This window comes from Podarcis cretensis (genome assembly GCF_951804945.1).
Source record: "Podarcis cretensis genome assembly, chromosome: 18".
NCBI lineage: Eukaryota > Metazoa > Chordata > Lepidosauria > Squamata > Lacertidae > Podarcis > Podarcis cretensis.
The window spans coordinates 3,498,854-3,517,334 of NC_137188.1; the positions used below are offsets into that span (position 1 = coordinate 3,498,854).

Consider the following 18,481-nt stretch of genomic DNA (forward strand, 5'->3'; position numbering starts at 1 on the left):
GCCTATGGGAGCAAAGGCCGCGTCTACCTTCTAGCATAACGCGGGTTGCCCCGCCCACTCCTCAGCAAATAAGGGCAAGGCCACGCCCACTTTTCCTCCCCCGCTCCCCCCTCCCTGTTCCACCTCTTTTTTCATCTTTACCGTTTTTCCTCTCTGAGCTAAACAATATTTTCTTTCCCCTCCCCCACTCACCGTGAAGGGCTTTCCTGATTGGCTGAGGGGCCGCGGCGCAGAAAAGGAAGGAGGCGGGTTAAGATGATTGGCAGCTCGCAGAATACTTTCACACAAACGCACATAAAAGAGGGAAGGCGGAGCCATGCTGAAGCGGACTTCTCTAATTGGCCAAGGGAGATGATCTTGGCGATTCGATTGGCTGAGAAGGTGGCATTCTTGAAGTTAGTTGAAAATGAGAGAGAGATGGAGGGGGCAGCGTCTCGGTGAGCCGAGGTAAGGTGCGCATGCGCAGATGTGGAAGCGCGATGGGGCTCTTATTACTATTCCCTCATAAATAAATGCCTCGTTTTGAATAATATAAAGTTATATTCATTAGGTAAAACAAATATAAATAAATATTAAATATCCATAAACTCCTTCCTAGAAAATATTCTCCTCAGACGCTCATAAATTGCCTCAGCTGAAATACATAAAATGCATACTTTTGAAATAATCACACATGAACGCTGAGAGACCCATTAAATCCACAGAATTTCCATAAAACAAATATTTCTCATGAAGAATAATTTTCCACAGATAATTTCTTAAAATGTGGATCCCCCCCCTTTTCTCTTTACCTCATAGAATAGCTCCTCAAGGCACGAACAGAAAATCCTTCGTTTTATCCCCCTTTTATCACATTTTCTGTAACAGATTATATTATATTATATTATATTTGCTGATTAATATCCTACAGCCTTTTAAATGTATCTGCGGGAAGGGGGGAGTTATTGTTTCATTGTTTTGGTTTAATTATTCACTTGTGTTTTAACTTGTATTTTATTATGTGAACTGCCCTGAAGGCCAGATAATAATAATGATGATGATGATGATGATGGTTGTATACAACTTAACAGCAAAATCCTAAACATGTTTAGTCAAAAGTAAGCTCCATTCATTTCAATGGGTTTCCTCTTTGGAAGACTTCACTGGATGCAGCCCCAGTTACCTCGACCATGTATAGAATTTTATTATTATTATTATTATTATTCAATTCCCTGTGGTTACATTGAGAAACCCATATAGCACACACACAACACCCCCAAACCTTTTTCAGATTTAAAAATCCCTTCACCCTTAACTGTACATTTATTTAGTTCTAAAAATATATATTTATCAACCATCAAACTAAATATTGCGGGGGCAGGAAACACTCAGGTTGGTGTACGATGAAGACATTTAAACATTGCAAAATCATAAAATCATAACATACAAAAAAAAAAAGGGAAGGGAAAAAAAAGAACAGCCAACACTGAATTAAATAAAGGGTGCCTCCATAGTGGTGTGGGGTTGTTTTTTTCTTTATTCTGTATTCTGCCATCATTGTGCACATCAGTCATAGGAAATAAATATTTCAGTGTGGAGGCACCTAGGCTTTGGAACTCCCTGCCTCTTGACACCAGGCAGGCGCCTTGGCTGAGCTTTTTCTGGCGCCTGCTTGAATCGCTTTTGGTTAGGCAAGGCCATCCAGACGTCGACATATTTTAATCTTTGGCCCCGTCTGCACTACACATTTAAAAGCATTATCACACCACTTTAAACAGTCATGGCCTCCTCCCTCCGGCAAAGGATCCTGGGAAATGTAGTTTGCTAAGGATTGCTCAACATAAAAAAAAAAAAACGAAGATCATGGCCACTGGTCCTATCACCTCCTGGCAAATGGAAGGGGAAGAAATGGAGACAGTGAGAGATTTTACTTCCTTGGGCTCCATGATCACTGCAGATGGTGACAGCAGCCACGAAATTAAAAGACGCCTGCTTCTTGGGAGAAGGGCAATGACAGGCCTAGACAGCATCTTGAGAAGTAGAGACATCACCTTGCCAACAAAGGTCCGTATAGTTAAAGCTATGGTTTTCCCAGTAGTGATGTATGGAAGTGAGAGCTGGACCATAAAGAAGGCTGATCGCCAAAGAATGGATGCTTTTGAATTCTGGTGCTGGAGGAGACTCGTGAGAGTCCCATGGACTGCAAGAAGTTCAAACCTCTCCATTGTGAAGGAAATCATCCCTGAGTGCTCACTGGAAGGACAGATCCTGAAGCTGAGGCTCAAGTACTTTGGCCACCTCATGAGAAGAGAAGACTCCCTGATGTTGGGAAAGATTGAGGGTACAAGGAGAAGGGGACGACAGAGGACGAGATGGTGGGACAGTGTTCTCGAAGCTACCAGCATGAGTTTGGCCAAACTGCAGGAGGCAGTGGAAAACAGGAGGGCCTGGCGTGCTCTGGTCCAGAGTCAGACACAACTCAACTATCGTATTTTTCGCCCCATAGGGCGCACCGGCCCATAGGACGCACCTAGGTTTTTTGGGGGGGGGAATAAAGGGGGGGATATTTTTCCCCCAGGCGCGGGGTTGGGGCGGGGGATGCCGGAGCTTCCCCCGACCCCAGCCCCCAGAACAGGTTGCTATCCGCAAGCCTAGGGAGCCCGGCGGGAAGCCATAGAATCATAGAATCATAGAGTTGGAAGAGACCACAAGGGCCATCGAGTCCAACCCCCCGCCAAGCAGGAAACACCATCAGAGCACTCCTGACATATGGTTGTCAAGCCTCTGCTTAAAAACCTCCAAAGAAGGAGACTCCACCACACTCCTTGGCAGCAAATTCCACTGTCCAACAGCTCTTACTGTCAGGAAGTTCTTCCTAATGTTTAGGTGGAATCTTCTTTCTTGTAGTTTGGATCCATTGCTCCGTGTCCGCTTCTCTGAAGCAGCAGAAAACAACCTTTCTCCCTCCTCTATGTGACATCCTTTTATATATTTGAACATGGCTATCATATCACCCCTTAACCTCCTCTTCTCCAGGCTAAACATGCCCAGCTCCCTTAGCCGTTCCTCATAAGGCATCGTTTCCAGGCCTTTGACCATTTTGGTTGCCCTCCTCTGGACACGTTCCAGTTTGTCAGTGTCCTCCTTGAACTGTGGTGCCCAGAACTGGACACAGTACTCCAGGTGAGGTCTGACCAGAGCAGAATACAGTGGCACTATTACTTCCCTTGATCTAGATGCTATACTCCTATTGATGCAGCCCAGAATTGCATTGGCTTGTTTAGCTGCCGCATCACACTGTTGGCTCATGTCAAGTTTGTGGTCAACCAAGACTCCTAGATCCTTTTCACATGTACTGCTCTCAAGCCAGGAGTCACCCATCTTGTATTTGTGCCTCTCATTTTTTTTTGCCCAAGTGCAATACTTTACATTTCTCCCTGTTAAAATTCATCTTGTTTGTTTTGGCCCAGTTCTCTAATCTGTCAAGGTCGTTTTGAAGTGTGATCCTGTCCTCTGGGGTGTTAGCCACCCCTCCCACTTTGGTGTCATCTGCAAATTTGATCAGGATGCCCTTGAGTCCATCATCCAAGTCGTTGATAAAGATGTTGAATAAGACCGGGCCCAAGACAGAACCCTGTGGCACCCCACTAGTCACTCTTCTCCAGGATGAAGAGGAACCATTGATGAGCACCCTTTGGGTTCGGTCAGTCAGCCAGTTACAAATCCACTGAGTGGTAGCATAGTCAAGACCGCATTTTACCAGCTTCTTTACAAGAATATCATGGGGCACCTTGTCAAATGCCTTGCTGAAATCAAGGTAGGCTACATCCACTGCGTTCCCTTCATCTACCAGGCTTGTAATTCTGTCAAAAAACGAAATCAGGTTAGTCTGACATGACTTATTTTTCAGAAATCCATGCTGACTATTGGTGATCACAGCATTCCTTTCTAGGTGCTCACAGACTGTTTGCTTAATGATCTGCTCCAGAATCTTCCCTCCTCTATGTGACTGGGCGGTAATTATTAGGGTCCTCTCTTCTCCCCTTTTTGAAAATAGGGACAACATTTGCCCTCCTCCAGTCTGCCGGGACTTCGCCTGTTCTCCAGGAATTCTCAAAGATGACTGCCAGTGGTTCTGAGATCACATCTGCCAGTTCTTTTAATACTCTTGGATGCAGTTCATCTGGCCCTGGAGACTTGAATACATCTAAACTAGCCAAGTATTCTTGTACTATCTCCTTAGTTATTCTGGGCTGTGTTTCCTCTGCTGAATCATTTGCTCCAAATTCTTCAGGTCGGGCATTGTTTTCTTTATCGGAGAAGACTGAGGCACGCCGGTCTCCCCAGGCTTGCGGATATATGTCCCCCAAGCTTGTGGGGCTGGCAGCCTCCAAACCAGGTCGGGGAACAGCGGGATGGTGGCGCTCCGCCTCTCCGCTGTCCCCCGAGCTTGTGGGGCTGGCAGCCTCCAAACCAGGACGGGGAACAGCGGGATGGCGGCGCTCCGCCTCCCTGCTGTCCCCCGAGCTTGTGGGGCTGCCCGATATCTGCATCCTGCAGCGCGCCCCAGGCTTCAGGATGCAGGCTGCTATCCGCAAGCCTTGGGAGCCCGACGGGAACTCCTGCTGAGCTCCCAAGGCTTGCGGAGAGCTTCCTGAAGCCTGGAGAACGAGAGGGGTCGGTGCGCATCGACCCCTCTCACTCTCCAGGCTTCAGCGAAAGCCTGCATTTGCCCCATAGGACGCACACACATTTCCCCTTCATTTTCGGAGGGGAAAAAGTGTGTCCTATAGGGCGAAAAATACGGTAAACAACAACAAGGATTGCTGAGAGTTGCCAGGCGACTCTCTTATTGCACAGAGCCACAGTTCCCAGAAGATTTAACTATCAGTCCCTCTTCTCAGGAAACCTATAGCTCACTGAGGGGAATAAGGACCTCTTAAACACAATTTAGCTGCTTAATATTGGGTCAGATCATTGGTGCAGCTCATATCGTACATTATATTCCTTTATCATTCTCATTCCTTTTTCTCATATTTCCAGCCATGCCTGCGATTTCATTTGAGTATAATATTTTCGCAGATAGTCCAAAAAGGCTCTCTACTCTTCCACAAACATTTTGTCTTTTAGGTCTCTTATTTTTGCCATCAATTTCACCATCTCGATACAGTACAATCGTTTTAACGTCCACTCCTCTTTTGTCAGAAATATTTCTTTCCATTTCTGGCTACAGTAGAAACATACACAATTTAACAAAATTTTGGGACCTCTTCCCCTATTATTCCCAAAAAGAAATGCTTCAGGCTTTTTTGGGGGGGTGACTATTTCAAACACCTTTTTCAATTCATTTATCATTTCCCAAAGGCCTGCCACTTTTTTACAAGTCCGCCGCATATGAAAAAATGACCCTTCAGCATTTCCAAAATTTACTTGATACAGTCTTGTACATCTTGGCCAGTTTATTCAGCTGCTTAATGCTGAGTCAGATTATTGGTGCATCTCATTCAGTATTTCCTACACTGGCTGGCAGCAGCTCCTCTTCGCAGGGCAGCTCAAGGGATTGAACTCAGGATTCCATGCCTGCAGAAGAGATGCTCTATGGCTGAGTTATATGTGGAGTTGGCAAGTCTGGCAACAAAAATTAGAGACCAGGAGGAGTCAGTGTTAAGGGAGGAGGGAAAGCCTTTCATAGAATATTTGCAGAAATATAATAGATAAATTTGCCAGTAGGATTCAAACTGTGAACAGCAGTGAAAAATAATTTAGATATTAAGCTAAGTTGAAGAGGGCTGTTAGGTATGATAATCAGCAAAATAAGGAGAAATAAGGAAACCATGGGATGGAGGGTAAGTTCATATGTATTAGAAAGAATGGTATTAAATATGTACTAAGGGTTTGAAAAATTTAAAATAAAATATATATTAAATAATCGTACATGGAACCGAACGAACCGGCCTATTGCTCAGCTACTTGATGGAGAAATGGAATAATTAAAAACCAGTATCAGTGCTTTCTGTACATGAACTGCCTAACGTGCGCATTTGGAAGAGAAGTGTTTAGGCACGCGGAATGTGAGCCCCGGTGCATTCCTGACAAAGCGCATACAACGCAGGCATCTGCTTGCTTGGACAACGCATTTCCCGGAGACACTGTGGGTTGCAATAACAGGCCAGTGTGGCGCACTCAGTCTTTCATAATGTGGATCAGCTCCACTATAACAGAGAGATTAAGTGGGATCAGCTAATTCTACAGGGCGTCCCTTCCTGGAAGAAAAAAAGAGAACAGGGCGAGGGAGAGATCTGCCCTCAAAACACGGAAGCATCATTCTGTCGGCCTGAGTACAGCTAATCCCTGTGATGCAAAACGAGCGGACGTTGAGATGTTATGAATGATCGTGACCGGTAAGGAAGTTAGCATCAAAAGGCGCATAGCGCATAGCTAAACTCTGGAACTCCCTCCTATAGGAGGCAGTGGCTGCCACCAACGTCGATGACTTTAAAGGAGATTTGGATGAATTCATGGAGGAGAGGACTTTTTTTTTGTTTTGGACTACAATTCCCATCATCCCTAACCACTAGGGATGGGGGTTGTAGTCCAAAAACAGCTGGAAACCCAGGTTTGGGTGCGGACCATCCTTTGTCTTTTTTTTTTTTTTTAATAATATTTATTCCAGTTTTAAAAATTACAAAAAGAAAACACTAAATTAAGCAAGAAAAAACAAGACAATACATCACCATGAATACAGACAAGCAAAAAATAAAAAAACCCCAGAAAAATACAAACAATTAAGAAAAAAAGAAAAAAGAAAAAGAAAAAAACAAATCAAACCTTCCCATAGCTTATTTTTCATTTGCTTGTTTCCTTGACCTCCTCACACCTCCCTTTTTTGTATTCTAGTTCAATTAGATATTTCAGCAAATCCTTTCCATCTTTGTTTTTATCCTAATAATTTATCTTAACATACTGTAATTTTATACTCTCTTCTTTCACCAATTAACTATCCATTTTTACTTAATCCTTTATATCATTTCTGCTAAAACCACATAACTTCATTCCAACATCCTTCTAACATTCCTTAATTTTACAATATTTCTGTAAATAAACTTTAAATTTCTTCCAATCTTCTTCCACCAACTCTTCTCCTCGGTCTCGGATTCTGCCAGTCATTTCCGCCAGTTCCATATAGTCCATCACGGACCATCCTTTGTCAACCTGGTGCCATCCAGATGTTTGGGCTCCAACTCCCATCTGGCGGTGCTGGCACGGTCAGGCTCAATCTATATACACAGGGGAAAGCAATGCATCTTTGCAAAGAGTGGGGAGAAATCTAGCTCCAGACTGGTGTGGTTTTTCTGTGGGTGGGCATATTGCGCAGCATAAACACAGTCTGCTGGATCCAGCCAACAGCCCATCAAGAAACAGAATTTTAGTGTTAGGAGGGACTCTGAGGGTCATCTATTCCAACCTGCAAGTTGCCCCATGTGGGAATCAAACCTGCAACCTTGGTTCCAACCAGATGCCCCCAATGGGAAGCCCACGAGCTGTAATTGTTTGAAATGCAATTAGTTAAAATTAGTTAAAAGTGGTTAAAATGTATTTGGATCCTGTATTTTTCAAGTGCAATGCCTATCTATAGATGTAAAAGAATGTAGAGTTAAGTGTTATGCTATATAGTTACATTTGGAACTTTATAGTGTTTATAGCTTAATAGTATTATAAAGTACCATATTTTTCTGTGTACAGTGGTACCTCGGGTTAAGAATTTAATTCGTTCTGGAGGTCCGTTCTTAACCTGAAACTGTTCTTAACCTGAAGCACCGCTTTAGCTAATGGGGCCTCCTGCTGCTGCCATGCCGCCGGAGCACTATTTCTGTTCTCATCCTGAAGCAAAGTTCTTAACCCGAGGTACTATTTATGGGTTAGCGGATTCTGTAACCTGAAGCATATGTAACCCGAGGTACCACTATATAAGACTAGATTTTTCCCCTAAAAAATAATTTCAAAAATTAGGGGGCGTCTTATACACGGATAGTGCCAAGGGTGGACTGGTGAATGGTTGTTGCCACAAAAATAGGGGGCGTCTTATACATGGGGGCATCATAGACTGAAGAATACGGTATATAAGGTATTGTGTGTGCGATGCACATATATTTGCGTATTGAAACAGGAACCCCAAAATACTTGTTTACCATTCCTGCCCATTGCTGCATCGAGGCTGGTATGTAACACATTAGAGAACTGGGCCAAAACAAACAAGATGAATTTTAACAGGGAGAAATGTAAAGTATTGCACTTGGGCAAAAAAAATGAGAGGCACAAATAAAAGATGGGTGACACCTGGCTTGAGAGCAGTACATGTGAAAAGGATCTAGGAGTCTTGGTTGACCACAAACTTGACATGAGCCAACAGTGTGATGCGGCAGCTAAAAAAGCCAATGCAATTCTGGGCTGCATCCATAGGAGTATAGCATCTAGATCAAGGGAAGTAATAGTGCCACTGTATTCTGCTCTGGTCAGACCTCACCTGGAGTACTGTGTCCAGTTCTGGGCACCACAGTTCAAGAAGGACACTGACAAACTGGAACGTGTTCAGAGGAGGGCAACCAAAATGGTCAAAGGCCTGGAAACGATGCCTTATGAGGAACAGCTAAGGGAGCTGGGCATGTTTAGCCTGGAGAAGAGGAGGTTAAGGGGTGATATGATAGCCATGTTCAAATATATAAAAGGGTGTCACATAGAGGAGGGAGAAAGGTTGTTTTCTGCTGCTCCAGAGAAGCGGACACGGAGCAATGGATCCAAACTACAAGAAAGAAGATTCCACCTAAACATTAGGAAGAACTTCCTGACAGTAAGAGCTGTTTGACAGTGGAATTTGCTGCCAAGGAGTGTGGTGGAGTCTCCTTCTTTGGAGGTCTTTAAGCAGAGGCTTGACAACCATATGTCAGGAGTGCTCTGATGGTGTTTCCTGCTTGGCAGGGGGTTGGACTCGATGGCCCTTGTGGTCTCTTCCAACTCTATGATTCTATGATTCTAACCTCGCCCACACAATGATTTTCAGGCGTGGGACATGTGACGGAAAAGTTTGTTTACTGAGCAGGTTGAGTCACTGAGTGTGTGTGGGTTTTTCCCTGCCAGCAAACAGTTAACTCACAATAATTACCAAAATGATTATGCATTCTTTATCAATCTTCTGAGAAAAATACAAAAAGCCACAGAGACTTACGAACTACCCAACCTAAGATGAACTTATAATGCCTGATTTCAATGGATTTTTCAAGTGCTTAGCTCAGTCTTTTGTTTTCTTTATCTTTTTAGGTAGGTTCATGAAGATACCAACCTAAAAGGTAAGCTGGATGTTGTTCACAATACCGAGAGATGCTAGTGAAGTTGTAGGTGGATGTTAATGAAGTTGTAGACAGGGTGCCAGCGTTTTGCACCTGTTTCGCCCTGGCAGTCCAAGTAGCCTAATAGTTGCCATTAATTTGATTTGAACTGATTTTATAATGAATTGATTTTAGAATGCTGTATTATTTTACTGTTGTTAGCCGCTCTGAGCCCTGCTTCGGCTGGGGAGGGCGGAGGTCCGGAGACACTTCCGGGTCACGTGGCCAGCGTGACAAAGCTGCATCTGGCGAGTCAGCGCAGCACACGGAAACGCCGTTTACCTTCCTGCCAGTAAGCGGTCCCTATTTATCTACTTGCACCCGGGGGTGCTTTCGAACTGCTAGGTTGGCAGGCGCTGGGACCGAGCAACGGGAGCGCACCCCGCTGCAGGGATTCGAACCGCCGACCTTTCGATCGGCAAGTCCTAGGCGCTGAGGTTTTACCCACAGCGCCACCTGCGTCCCTAGGTTCACCCTATTCATACACAAATACGCCCTTAAAACAGGATTTGTAAGTAAAAAGACAATGGGAAAACTTTCCCCATTTTCCTCCCTTACTGCAGAGCAATATTTGAGGTCACTGGGAGAATCAAAATGACTTCTGGACTGCTCATGTACTATTTCAAATACGTGGTTTATATACTTATGTATGTGTTTGCCTCGTGCATTCATGAACATGTATTTTATATTTGGGGATGTGGGTGGCACTGTGGATTAAACCACAGGGCCTAAGACTCGCCGATCAGAAGGTCAGTGGTTCTAATCCCCGCGACGGGGTGAGCTCCCGTTGTTCGGTCCCTGCTCCTGCCAACCTAGCAGAGGTACCGCTCTGGTGGGAAGGTAAACGGCATTTCCATGCGCTGCTCTGGTTCGCCAGAAGTGGCTTAGTCATGCTGGCCACATGACCCGGAAGCTGTACGCCAGCTCCCTTGGCCAGTAAAGCGAGATGAATGCCGCAACCCCAGAGTCGGTCACGACTGGACCTAATGGTCAGGGGTCCCTTTACCTTTACCTATTTTATATTTGAGACCTTACAATTCTTATAACCTTTCAACTCCCAACTGCCCCTGACCAGTCCTGGCTGCATGGAGTTGGAGTCATGCAACACCTGGAGGACCACAGGTGCGAATTCCCACCAATATCTTGCCTAAGGAAACCAAGGATTCCAACAGGTGAATCTGCCTTATTCCAAATCAGGCCATTGGCCAGTCTCTCCCAGTACGATGCATTCCTCCAACCAGATTCCTGCATTGCAGGGGTTGGGCTAGATGGCCCCATGGTCCCTTCTGATTATACGTTTCTGTGATTCTTTTCCCATCAGGGAGCAGTTTTTTCAACCCAAAGGACACTGGCAGAGCAATGTCTGAGGCTCTTAACCTTTGTACATTCCAGCTGTGCCAGAGATACCTCTCAATCTCTCTATATCTAATAAAGTGGTACCTCAGGTTAAGTACTTAATTCGTTCCGGAGGTCTGTACTTAACCTGAAACTGTTCTTAACCTGAAGCACCACTTTAGCTAATGGGGCCTCCTGCTGCTGCCGCGCCGCCGGAGCACAATTTCTGTTCTCATCCTGAAGCAAAGTTCTTAACCCGAGGTAATATTTCTGAGTTAGCGGAGTCTGTAACCTGAAGCGTATGTAACCTGAAGCGTATGTAACCCGAGGTACTACTGTACAGTATAGAGCTGTTTTGTTGGCACTCAATATATCTAATATAGAGTTGTTTTGTTGGCAACTGAGACAGTGAATATATATATATAATACATACATTTTTTCAGTGCTTTCTTTCTGGGTGGATGCTGGGGTACGCATACCCCTAAACATTTTGTGAATTTTCATATTTTTGTCCATTTACTGTATTCCCCCCCCCCCCCCGATTTGAACTATAAAATAGTTATTTTCTTGAGTCAAAATGAGTGTACCCCTAAACATTTTTTTAAGAAAAAAGCACTGCATTTTTAAGCAGGAAAAGACAGGGCATCAAGGGAGAGACTATTTCTTTAAAAAATTAACTTTGCATACATTGATGGTTGGAAGAGGTATCTCTTTTTTTATCCCCAAACTGACTTATGATTATTTTAAATAAATAAAATTGGAGTCGGTGGGAGGAATGCCAAGGAGAAAGGAAGCCAAAACACTTTTTTAAAAAAAACAACAACTCTTCCCACCCCTAAAGAAACAAACCTCCTCCCATTTTTTGTCCTTTAGAGGAGCCTCAGAGTTGTTCTCTACTACCCAGCCTCAAACTCTGACCAGGAAATCAAAGCCACCTTCCACACACCCCAAAACCCAGAACTGAAATTTCCCCGAGTCTTTGAAAGGTTAAGTATTTTCAAAGCCACTCCCCTCTTTTCAAGCCAGGTGGGAGGGAGCAGAACTAAACCTCCCCCCTCCCCTTCAAGCAGAGTTAATGTATAATTAAGTTTTTTTAAAAAATATTTATTTATTTATTTAAAGAAACTTACAACCACAATCATTCAAAATATTTCAAATTACAAGCACAATCGTTGTCAGCCAGTTTACATTTATATCACATTCTTAATGATTTTCCAAATACCACCCTCTGCTTCCCTCCCCCCCCCATAGCTGTCAAGCGTCCCTTATTTGGCGGGACAGTCCCTTATCCCAGCGCCATGTCCCGCTGCTGTCCCTTATTGATGATGTCCCTTAAATAAGCTACTGAAGGTAATGGGGCCCTTTCTATGTCCAGCTGTCCTTTGTCAACAACAAATTGTTGCTGGTTTTTTTGTGTTGAATATATGCTATATGGTAATTTATGGACCTAATAGGTATCTAAAGCCATTTGCATGCAACAAAATATGTATTTTATCAAAGTAATTGTTGATCCCTTATTTTCGCTGCTGATCCCTTATTTTCAAGGCTGCTGGTCCCTTATTTTCAAATCTGTAAGTTGACAGCTATGCTCCCCCCCCCCAACTTCCCCTCACCCGTGTGTGTATTGGCATTTGTATTATTATTTCTTGTTGTGTTAGGAGTCATTTATACTTAATAATCATATCCTTTATAATATCATCTTGTGCCCTTGCGAGTCTTTCCTTTTACGTATATATTAAAATTAATTTCCATATCCAATTTTTTCCCTATATATCTCTACACACTCCCACTCTCTGTTATTTTTTTGCTTGGAGCACCCCTGATTGATGCCGTTAATTTTGCCATCTCTATAAATTCACAGATCTTAATTCTCCATTCTAATAATTCTGGCTTTCCCCCCGTTTTCCAGTTTTTTGCCACTAGTAATCTAGCCGCTGCAGTCATATAGAGCAGGCACGTCCAACAGGTAGATTGTGATCTATCGGTAGATCACTAGACGTCTGTGGTAGAGCACTGGCTCCCCCCAAAGAAGCTCCACAACTTTGGCACCCCTAAAAAAAGCTCAACATTTTTGCCCTTCACTCTGTGAGTTGGGACACCCCTGATATAGAGGAATATATTTCATTTGTCTTTGGGGATATCGTTGGTTATTAAGCCTAACAGATATGCTTCTGGCTTTTTGATAATTGTGCTCTTAAATACTCTTTTCAGCTCTTCATGTATCATAGTCCAAAACTGTTTAATCACCTTACACCCCCACCACATATGGTACATTGTCCCCACCTCAGCATTACATCTCCAACAGAGGTTTGAATGTTTTTTTATAGATCTTTGCCAATTTTACTGGGGTAAACACATTTTCTGGTGATAACACATTTTCATTATATATATATATATATTATCAAATAACAAGCCGTAAAATTTATGTCAAAACTCCATAATTTTCCCCACCTATCTAAATGTTTTGTCTTGCCCAGATCTTGTGACCACTTTATTGTTGTTTCTTTTATTACTTCATCTTTCAGTTCCCATTCAAGTAATAGGTTTTACATTTTCGATATAATTTTTTTATTTTGCTGCTACACTTCACTTTCATTTCAGTTTTGAAGTTTTCGGTTCAAAACCAGTGTTTTTTTTATCTTGGTTAATTAAGTTTTTTTTTGGGGGGGGGTGAATTTCCTCCAGCTGCTTCTGTTGCCTTGCCTCCCCCCCCCCCCCCGGGCTGGCCCTTGTCTCAGCCAATCAGGACGAGGTAAGGGGGAGGGGAGGGGCGAGCTCTGGCACTCGTGAGAGTGTTGGCCACCTGTGCCAATCCAGGTGAGCCATTGTGAAAGGAGGCGGGGAGAAGACAATAGGTCGTGAAGGGGGGGTGGAATGCGGGTAGAGGCAGGGCAGGGTTTAGTTGTGAATGGTCCAGCCCACTGGGCGGGGCAAGGCAGAGCTGGGAGGAGCCTCTGGCTTGACTGTTTTCACTGTGGCCAGCCAAATACCCAAAGGGGAAACTCCCAAGCAGGACCCAAGCTCCCAATAGATTTACGAATGAGGACTGAAATTTAAATAGAAACACAACCCATCACTCCACATTAAGGAGGACTGAGAACTAATACAAGGTTGTTACTGATAAGGACCAGCGCTCTCTGCCCAGCCCAGAGGAGGAGGCGGGAGCTGTCAATATTTGTTCTGACAGCATGGAGGCTGCTGGAGATGCGAAGCAGGTAGGGTGAGGTTTGAGTTCGGATTCTGAGAGGTGCCCAGCAGGGCTTGTAGGGCCATTGTAGTGGCTTGGAAGGGCAGGAGGTAAACACAAATACGGTCAAGTGGTGATACACTTGAATGAGTGGCTTATCCAGTCATTAAAAAAAAAAGATATTTCTCTTAGGTTGCTTTTGGTTCAGTATTAATCTTGTAAGTTATCTGTTTGCAAGTGTTTCCAGGTGAACAAGGAGGAGTACCACTCCTGCGGGCCAGGGACCCCACAGCAGCCCTCCCTCGCCAATCGAAGCATGGAAGTGCAAAAAAAAGAAGAAACATCTTCGATGGTCAGATGAGCAGGACCAGCACTCTCTGCCCAGCCCAGAGGAGGAGGCAGGAGCTGTCAGTGTTTGTTCTTACAGCATGGAGGCTGCTGGAGATGTGAAGCAGGTAGGGTGAGGTTTGAGTTCAGATTCTGGGAGGTGCCCAGCAGGGCTCGTAGCACAATGGCTTTGAAGGGCAGGAGGTCCCACGTTTGATTCCCCAGTGTCTCTAGTTAAAGGGATCAGGAAAGGGCTCTCTTAACTTCAGACCCTGGAGAGCCACGGCCAATCAGAGTAGGCATAGCTGGTCTAGATGGACAACAGGTGCTGACCGAGAACAAGGCACCTACGTATGTACATCTGTGTTGCAGCAGAGTGCCGGTCAGTAATCACACAGTTCAAAGACAGAGTTAACTCTTTATTAGCAAAAACACGATCTCCACAGACCTGTGGAGTGTCAGGCCTAATGAGCAGAGCAGCTTTATTCCTCCGTCTTACTCCGTGAAAATCAGCTGCTGAGGCTGAAAGTCCACTGCCCCCCCCCCCCGGGCTTTTTCTCAAGCAATTGGAGACCGCACCTGCGTGCAGTCAACCTCTGTTCTTTGCTTTTCATGCCTCTCCTTGTTCCGGGAGACAGGAGGGAGGGAAGCTTGTTGCAGCATGAGGGGGAGACAATGCATGATGAGAGTAGGGTGGGCAGGTGGGCGTTGGCTGCTTCCCTCAAGGAGGCAGGGATGGGTGCAGGGTGGGTGGGCAATGCCAATCCTGCCTTCTCCCCCTCCCTCCACCCCTGCAGAGGCGATGCTGTTGCTGGTCTTGATCCTACCTTCCCTCTTCAGAGACCCAGCTCCTTCTCACCTCCATCCTCTTTCTCCACCCCCCCCAGCACATATCTCTCTCTCTCTCTCTCTCTCTCTCTCTCTCTCTCTTCAAACCAGCTGGGGTGCGGAGCTCTTTCGTGCCCGGCTTTGGAGTCATTGTCTTTCTGCCTATTGAGGAGCGTGCTGTGCTCGGGCTGCCTTGGGCCCGCGATCGACCATGATCAACCCCCTGATCGACTGATCAATCAGGATTGGTGGGTTGGACGTGTCTGATATAGAAATTACAATTTGGGTAACAAATGCCGTTTAAAAAACAGGAGGAGCTGCATGCTTCGAAGACGGTGCCTGGAATGAGAGGCCTGTTAGGCCAGGTGTGATTTCCTTGCACATCAGTGGGAATGTGCCCAGTTGAGGGTCCTACACTTTAAAGAAGGATAGGGACAAACTGGAATGGGTGGGGAACAGTCTGATGAGGAAGGGTCGGAAGGGAGAGGACATGTTAACCTGACCGGGGCATCTAAAGATGCCCCGCTTGCAGGCAGAAGTTCCCTCCCCTCTTCCTAGCGCTGCTCAGAGCTTTTCCCTCTTCCTCCGCAGTTCCCCAAAATGGATATTGGCAACTCTGAGGTTGTGTGCAGGAGGACCCCAAATGGAAAGAATCCCCTCACCCCCCGCAGAGAGACGCCAGCCGGGACAGCCCCCTGAGCTTAGACTATGAAGCCTACGAGAGCGACACCTTGGGGGACTTCAGAGATCTCAAGGAGGTACTGTATGTGGCCGACAGAGGAGGAGGGAAGCCCAGGCAGGGAAGACGAAGGACAGCCTTGCAGGGTCAGGCCAGGTTGCAGGAGATTCTGGGAAGTCTCTTCCCCCTTCCCAGTACTGCTGACGGGGCTTCTCCCTCTTCCTCCGTAGTTCCCCGAAATTGGTGACTCTGAGGTTGTGTGCAGGAGGACCCCAAATGGGAAGAATCCCCTCGCCCCCCCAGAGAGACGCCAGCCTGGACAGCCCCCTGAGCTTAGACTACGAAGCCTACGAGAGCGACACCTTGGGGGACTCTGGACACCTCAAAGGGGTATGTGGCAAATCTCTGGTGGCCAATCTCCGGTTGAAATATCTGGTTATATAATGTGAGAAAAATGAGGCTGGACTAGGCAGATCTTTCTTATGAGTTATTTAGGAAATAGAGATCCTCTGAGGACATCTTGGCCTGCTCTGTCCTTCAGACTTCTTCAAGTTGCTATTTTTGTTTTGTTTTTGTCCCACAGCTTCAGGATAAGGAAGAGGGGTCCTTCCAGGAGCAGCCTGGCATCACCCCGGAAGATATTAGCAGACAAGGGCCACCCCACAATAATTCGGCCAGGGATGCTGTGGAGGGGCTGTGACTTCCACCTGGAGGCAACACAGAAGAACACCTGCAGCCAAGAGTGAATAACGCCAGAAGCGCATAGGGATTCAGTCCTAGGAACTGCCTGCCACCAGAAGTGGTGAGTGGGCAGGCTTGGGTGGCCTTAAAAGGGGCGGAAGACACTCATAAGTCGGAGGCGGTGGCCCCTTAACTAGGGTTGCTATATTTCAAGAAGGAAAAAAAATGGACACCCATGCCAATGTCGCCCCTAGTCCGGAATCCTGTTCTCACTCTGTCCAGCCAGATGCCCAAAGGGGGAACCCCCAAGCAGGATCCAAGCTCCCAATGCGTTTAGGAATAAGGACAGAAATTTAAATAGAAACACAACCCATCACTCCGCATTAAGGAAGACTGAGAACTAATACAAGGTTGTTACTTATTAGATTAAAAAAAGGAGAATGATTTCATTTCTTGCTTCACAATTATGGTTTCCACCCATCCACAAATAAATGCAGAGATGTGGTTGTGCATGCCCTAATTTCCCAGGGTTCCAGGTGCTTACGTAGGTTCAGTTTCTTTGGACTGAAGGTCAGCGGAAACTGTGGTGTCTTCAGGGTACATGGTTTTATTTGCACAAGTACAACCACAGCCCTCCGGGTGCCTCCAGGACAAAGAGGGTGGGGGCCTCAGGCTGGGCAGGAAGAGTATCCCTCTCGCAGAGGGGCAGGGAACCCACGACGGCCCTCTGTCGCCTCTGCCAGCGGCCAACGGGAGCAGGAGGTGTCCCCAGAAGAGGAAGCACGGAGGGGGCTCAGAGAAGGAGCACGAGCAGGCCACAGCAGTGGAGCTGCAGCCGCAGCTGCAAAGCCAGTCCTCTTCTCCCCAGCCCGGAGGAGGAGGCAGGAGCCCTCAATGTGTGCTGCAATATCAAGGAGGCAATGGTAATGGCTTGGAAGGGCAGGAGGTAAACAAAAGTACTGGCTCTTGGCGATACAATTCAGTATTAATCTTGTAAGTTATCTGTTTGCAAGTGTTTCCAGGTGAACAAGGAGGAGTACCACTCCTGCGGGCCAGGGACCCCACAGCAGCCCTCCCTCGCCAATCGAAGCATGGAAATGCAAAAAAAAGAAGAAACATCTTCGATGGTCAGATGAGCAGGACCAGCACTCTCTGCCCAGCCCAGAGGAGGAGGCAGGAGCTGTCAGTGTTTGTTCTTAAAGCATGGAGGCTGCTGGAGATGCGAAGCAGGTAGGGTGAGGTTTGAGTTCAGATTCTGGGAGGTGCCCAGCAGGGCTCGTAGCACAATGGCTTTGAAGGGCAGGAGGTCCCACGTTTGATTCCCCAGTGTCTCTAGTTAAAGGGATCAGGAAAGGACTCTCTTAACTTCAGACCCTGGAGAGCCACGTCCAATCAGAGTAGGCATAGCTGGTCTAGGTGGACAACAGGTGTTGACCTAGAAAAAGGCACCTACGTATGTACATCTGTGTTGCAGCAGTTTATTAGCAAAAACACGATCTCCACAGACCTGGGGAGTGTCAGGCCTGGAGCAGCTTATTCCTCCGTCTTACTCCGTGAAAATCAGCTGCCGAGGCTGAAAGTCCACTGCTCCCCCAGGGCTTTTTCTCAAGCAATCGGAGACTGCACCTGTGTGCAGTCAACCTCTGCTCTGCCCTTTTCACGCTTCTCCTTATTCTGGGAGACAGGAGGGAGGCAAGCTTGTTGTAGCATGAGGGGGAGACAATCGCGAGTCTTCCCCAGCCTGACTCATCTCTGCCTCTTGGCCTCTCTCATCCCACTCTCCTGCTGCAGCTTCTGCCTCTGATTGTGGACTTCTCTCTGCAACAGACTCTCCCAGTTCACTAAGCCCTGTTACCTCTCCAGCTTAAGACACCTCCTCTTCCCAGTCTTCTCCCTCTGACCACTGACTGTTGTCCCACCCCCACTCCCTGGGCTCTGATCTTTCTTCTCTTTGGCATCCCCCAGCTGGTCCCTCCAATTTATTAATTAATTAGTAATGATCATGGCAGTTTCCCAGAATCTGGGTGTGACTTGTTTGCTTTTCTCGCAGATCGGGCTAGAGATGGAAAGCGGAATAAAGAG

The 18,481-nt window shown here is 46.1% G+C and overlaps 1 protein-coding gene across 6 annotated transcripts; it reads left to right on the forward strand.

Moving 5' to 3' along the window:
• Window positions 1–51: 51 nt before the first annotated feature.
• LOC307207226 (uncharacterized protein) lies at window positions 52–18,481 on the forward strand. Of its 6 annotated transcripts, XM_079961034.1 has the most exons (5): window positions 13,429–13,912; window positions 15,151–15,287; window positions 15,631–15,660; window positions 15,973–16,108; window positions 16,302–17,868. In XM_079961034.1, the coding sequence occupies exons 1-5, from the start codon at window positions 13,886–13,888 to the stop codon at window positions 16,416–16,418; spliced, it is 447 nt and encodes a 148-aa protein (XP_079817160.1). In that variant the 5' UTR covers window positions 13,429–13,885; the 3' UTR covers window positions 16,419–17,868. The 6 variants fall into 6 exon arrangements, 1 of the variants encoding a protein (XP_079817160.1); XR_013834581.1 differs by lacking the exons at window positions 13,429–13,912; window positions 15,151–15,287 and adding exons at window positions 52–395; window positions 14,132–14,339 and having other exon boundaries at window positions 15,631–16,108; XR_013834584.1 differs by lacking the exon at window positions 15,151–15,287 and having other exon boundaries at window positions 13,429–14,339.

What these genes read in the sequence shown, in the direction of transcription:
- LOC307207226 (XM_079961034.1), top strand. Translation starts at nt 13,886, where the DNA reads ATGGAGGCTGCTGGAGATGCGAAGCAG. An exon ending in CTGCTGGAGATGCGAAGCAG is followed by an intron (nt 13,913 to 15,150) that starts GTAGGGTGAGGT and finishes TCTTCAAACCAG; the next exon opens with CTGGGGTGCGGAGCTCTTTC. An exon ending in CGACTGATCAATCAGGATTG is followed by an intron (nt 15,288 to 15,630) that starts GTGGGTTGGACG and finishes CTTCCTCCGCAG; the next exon opens with TTCCCCAAAATGGATATTGG.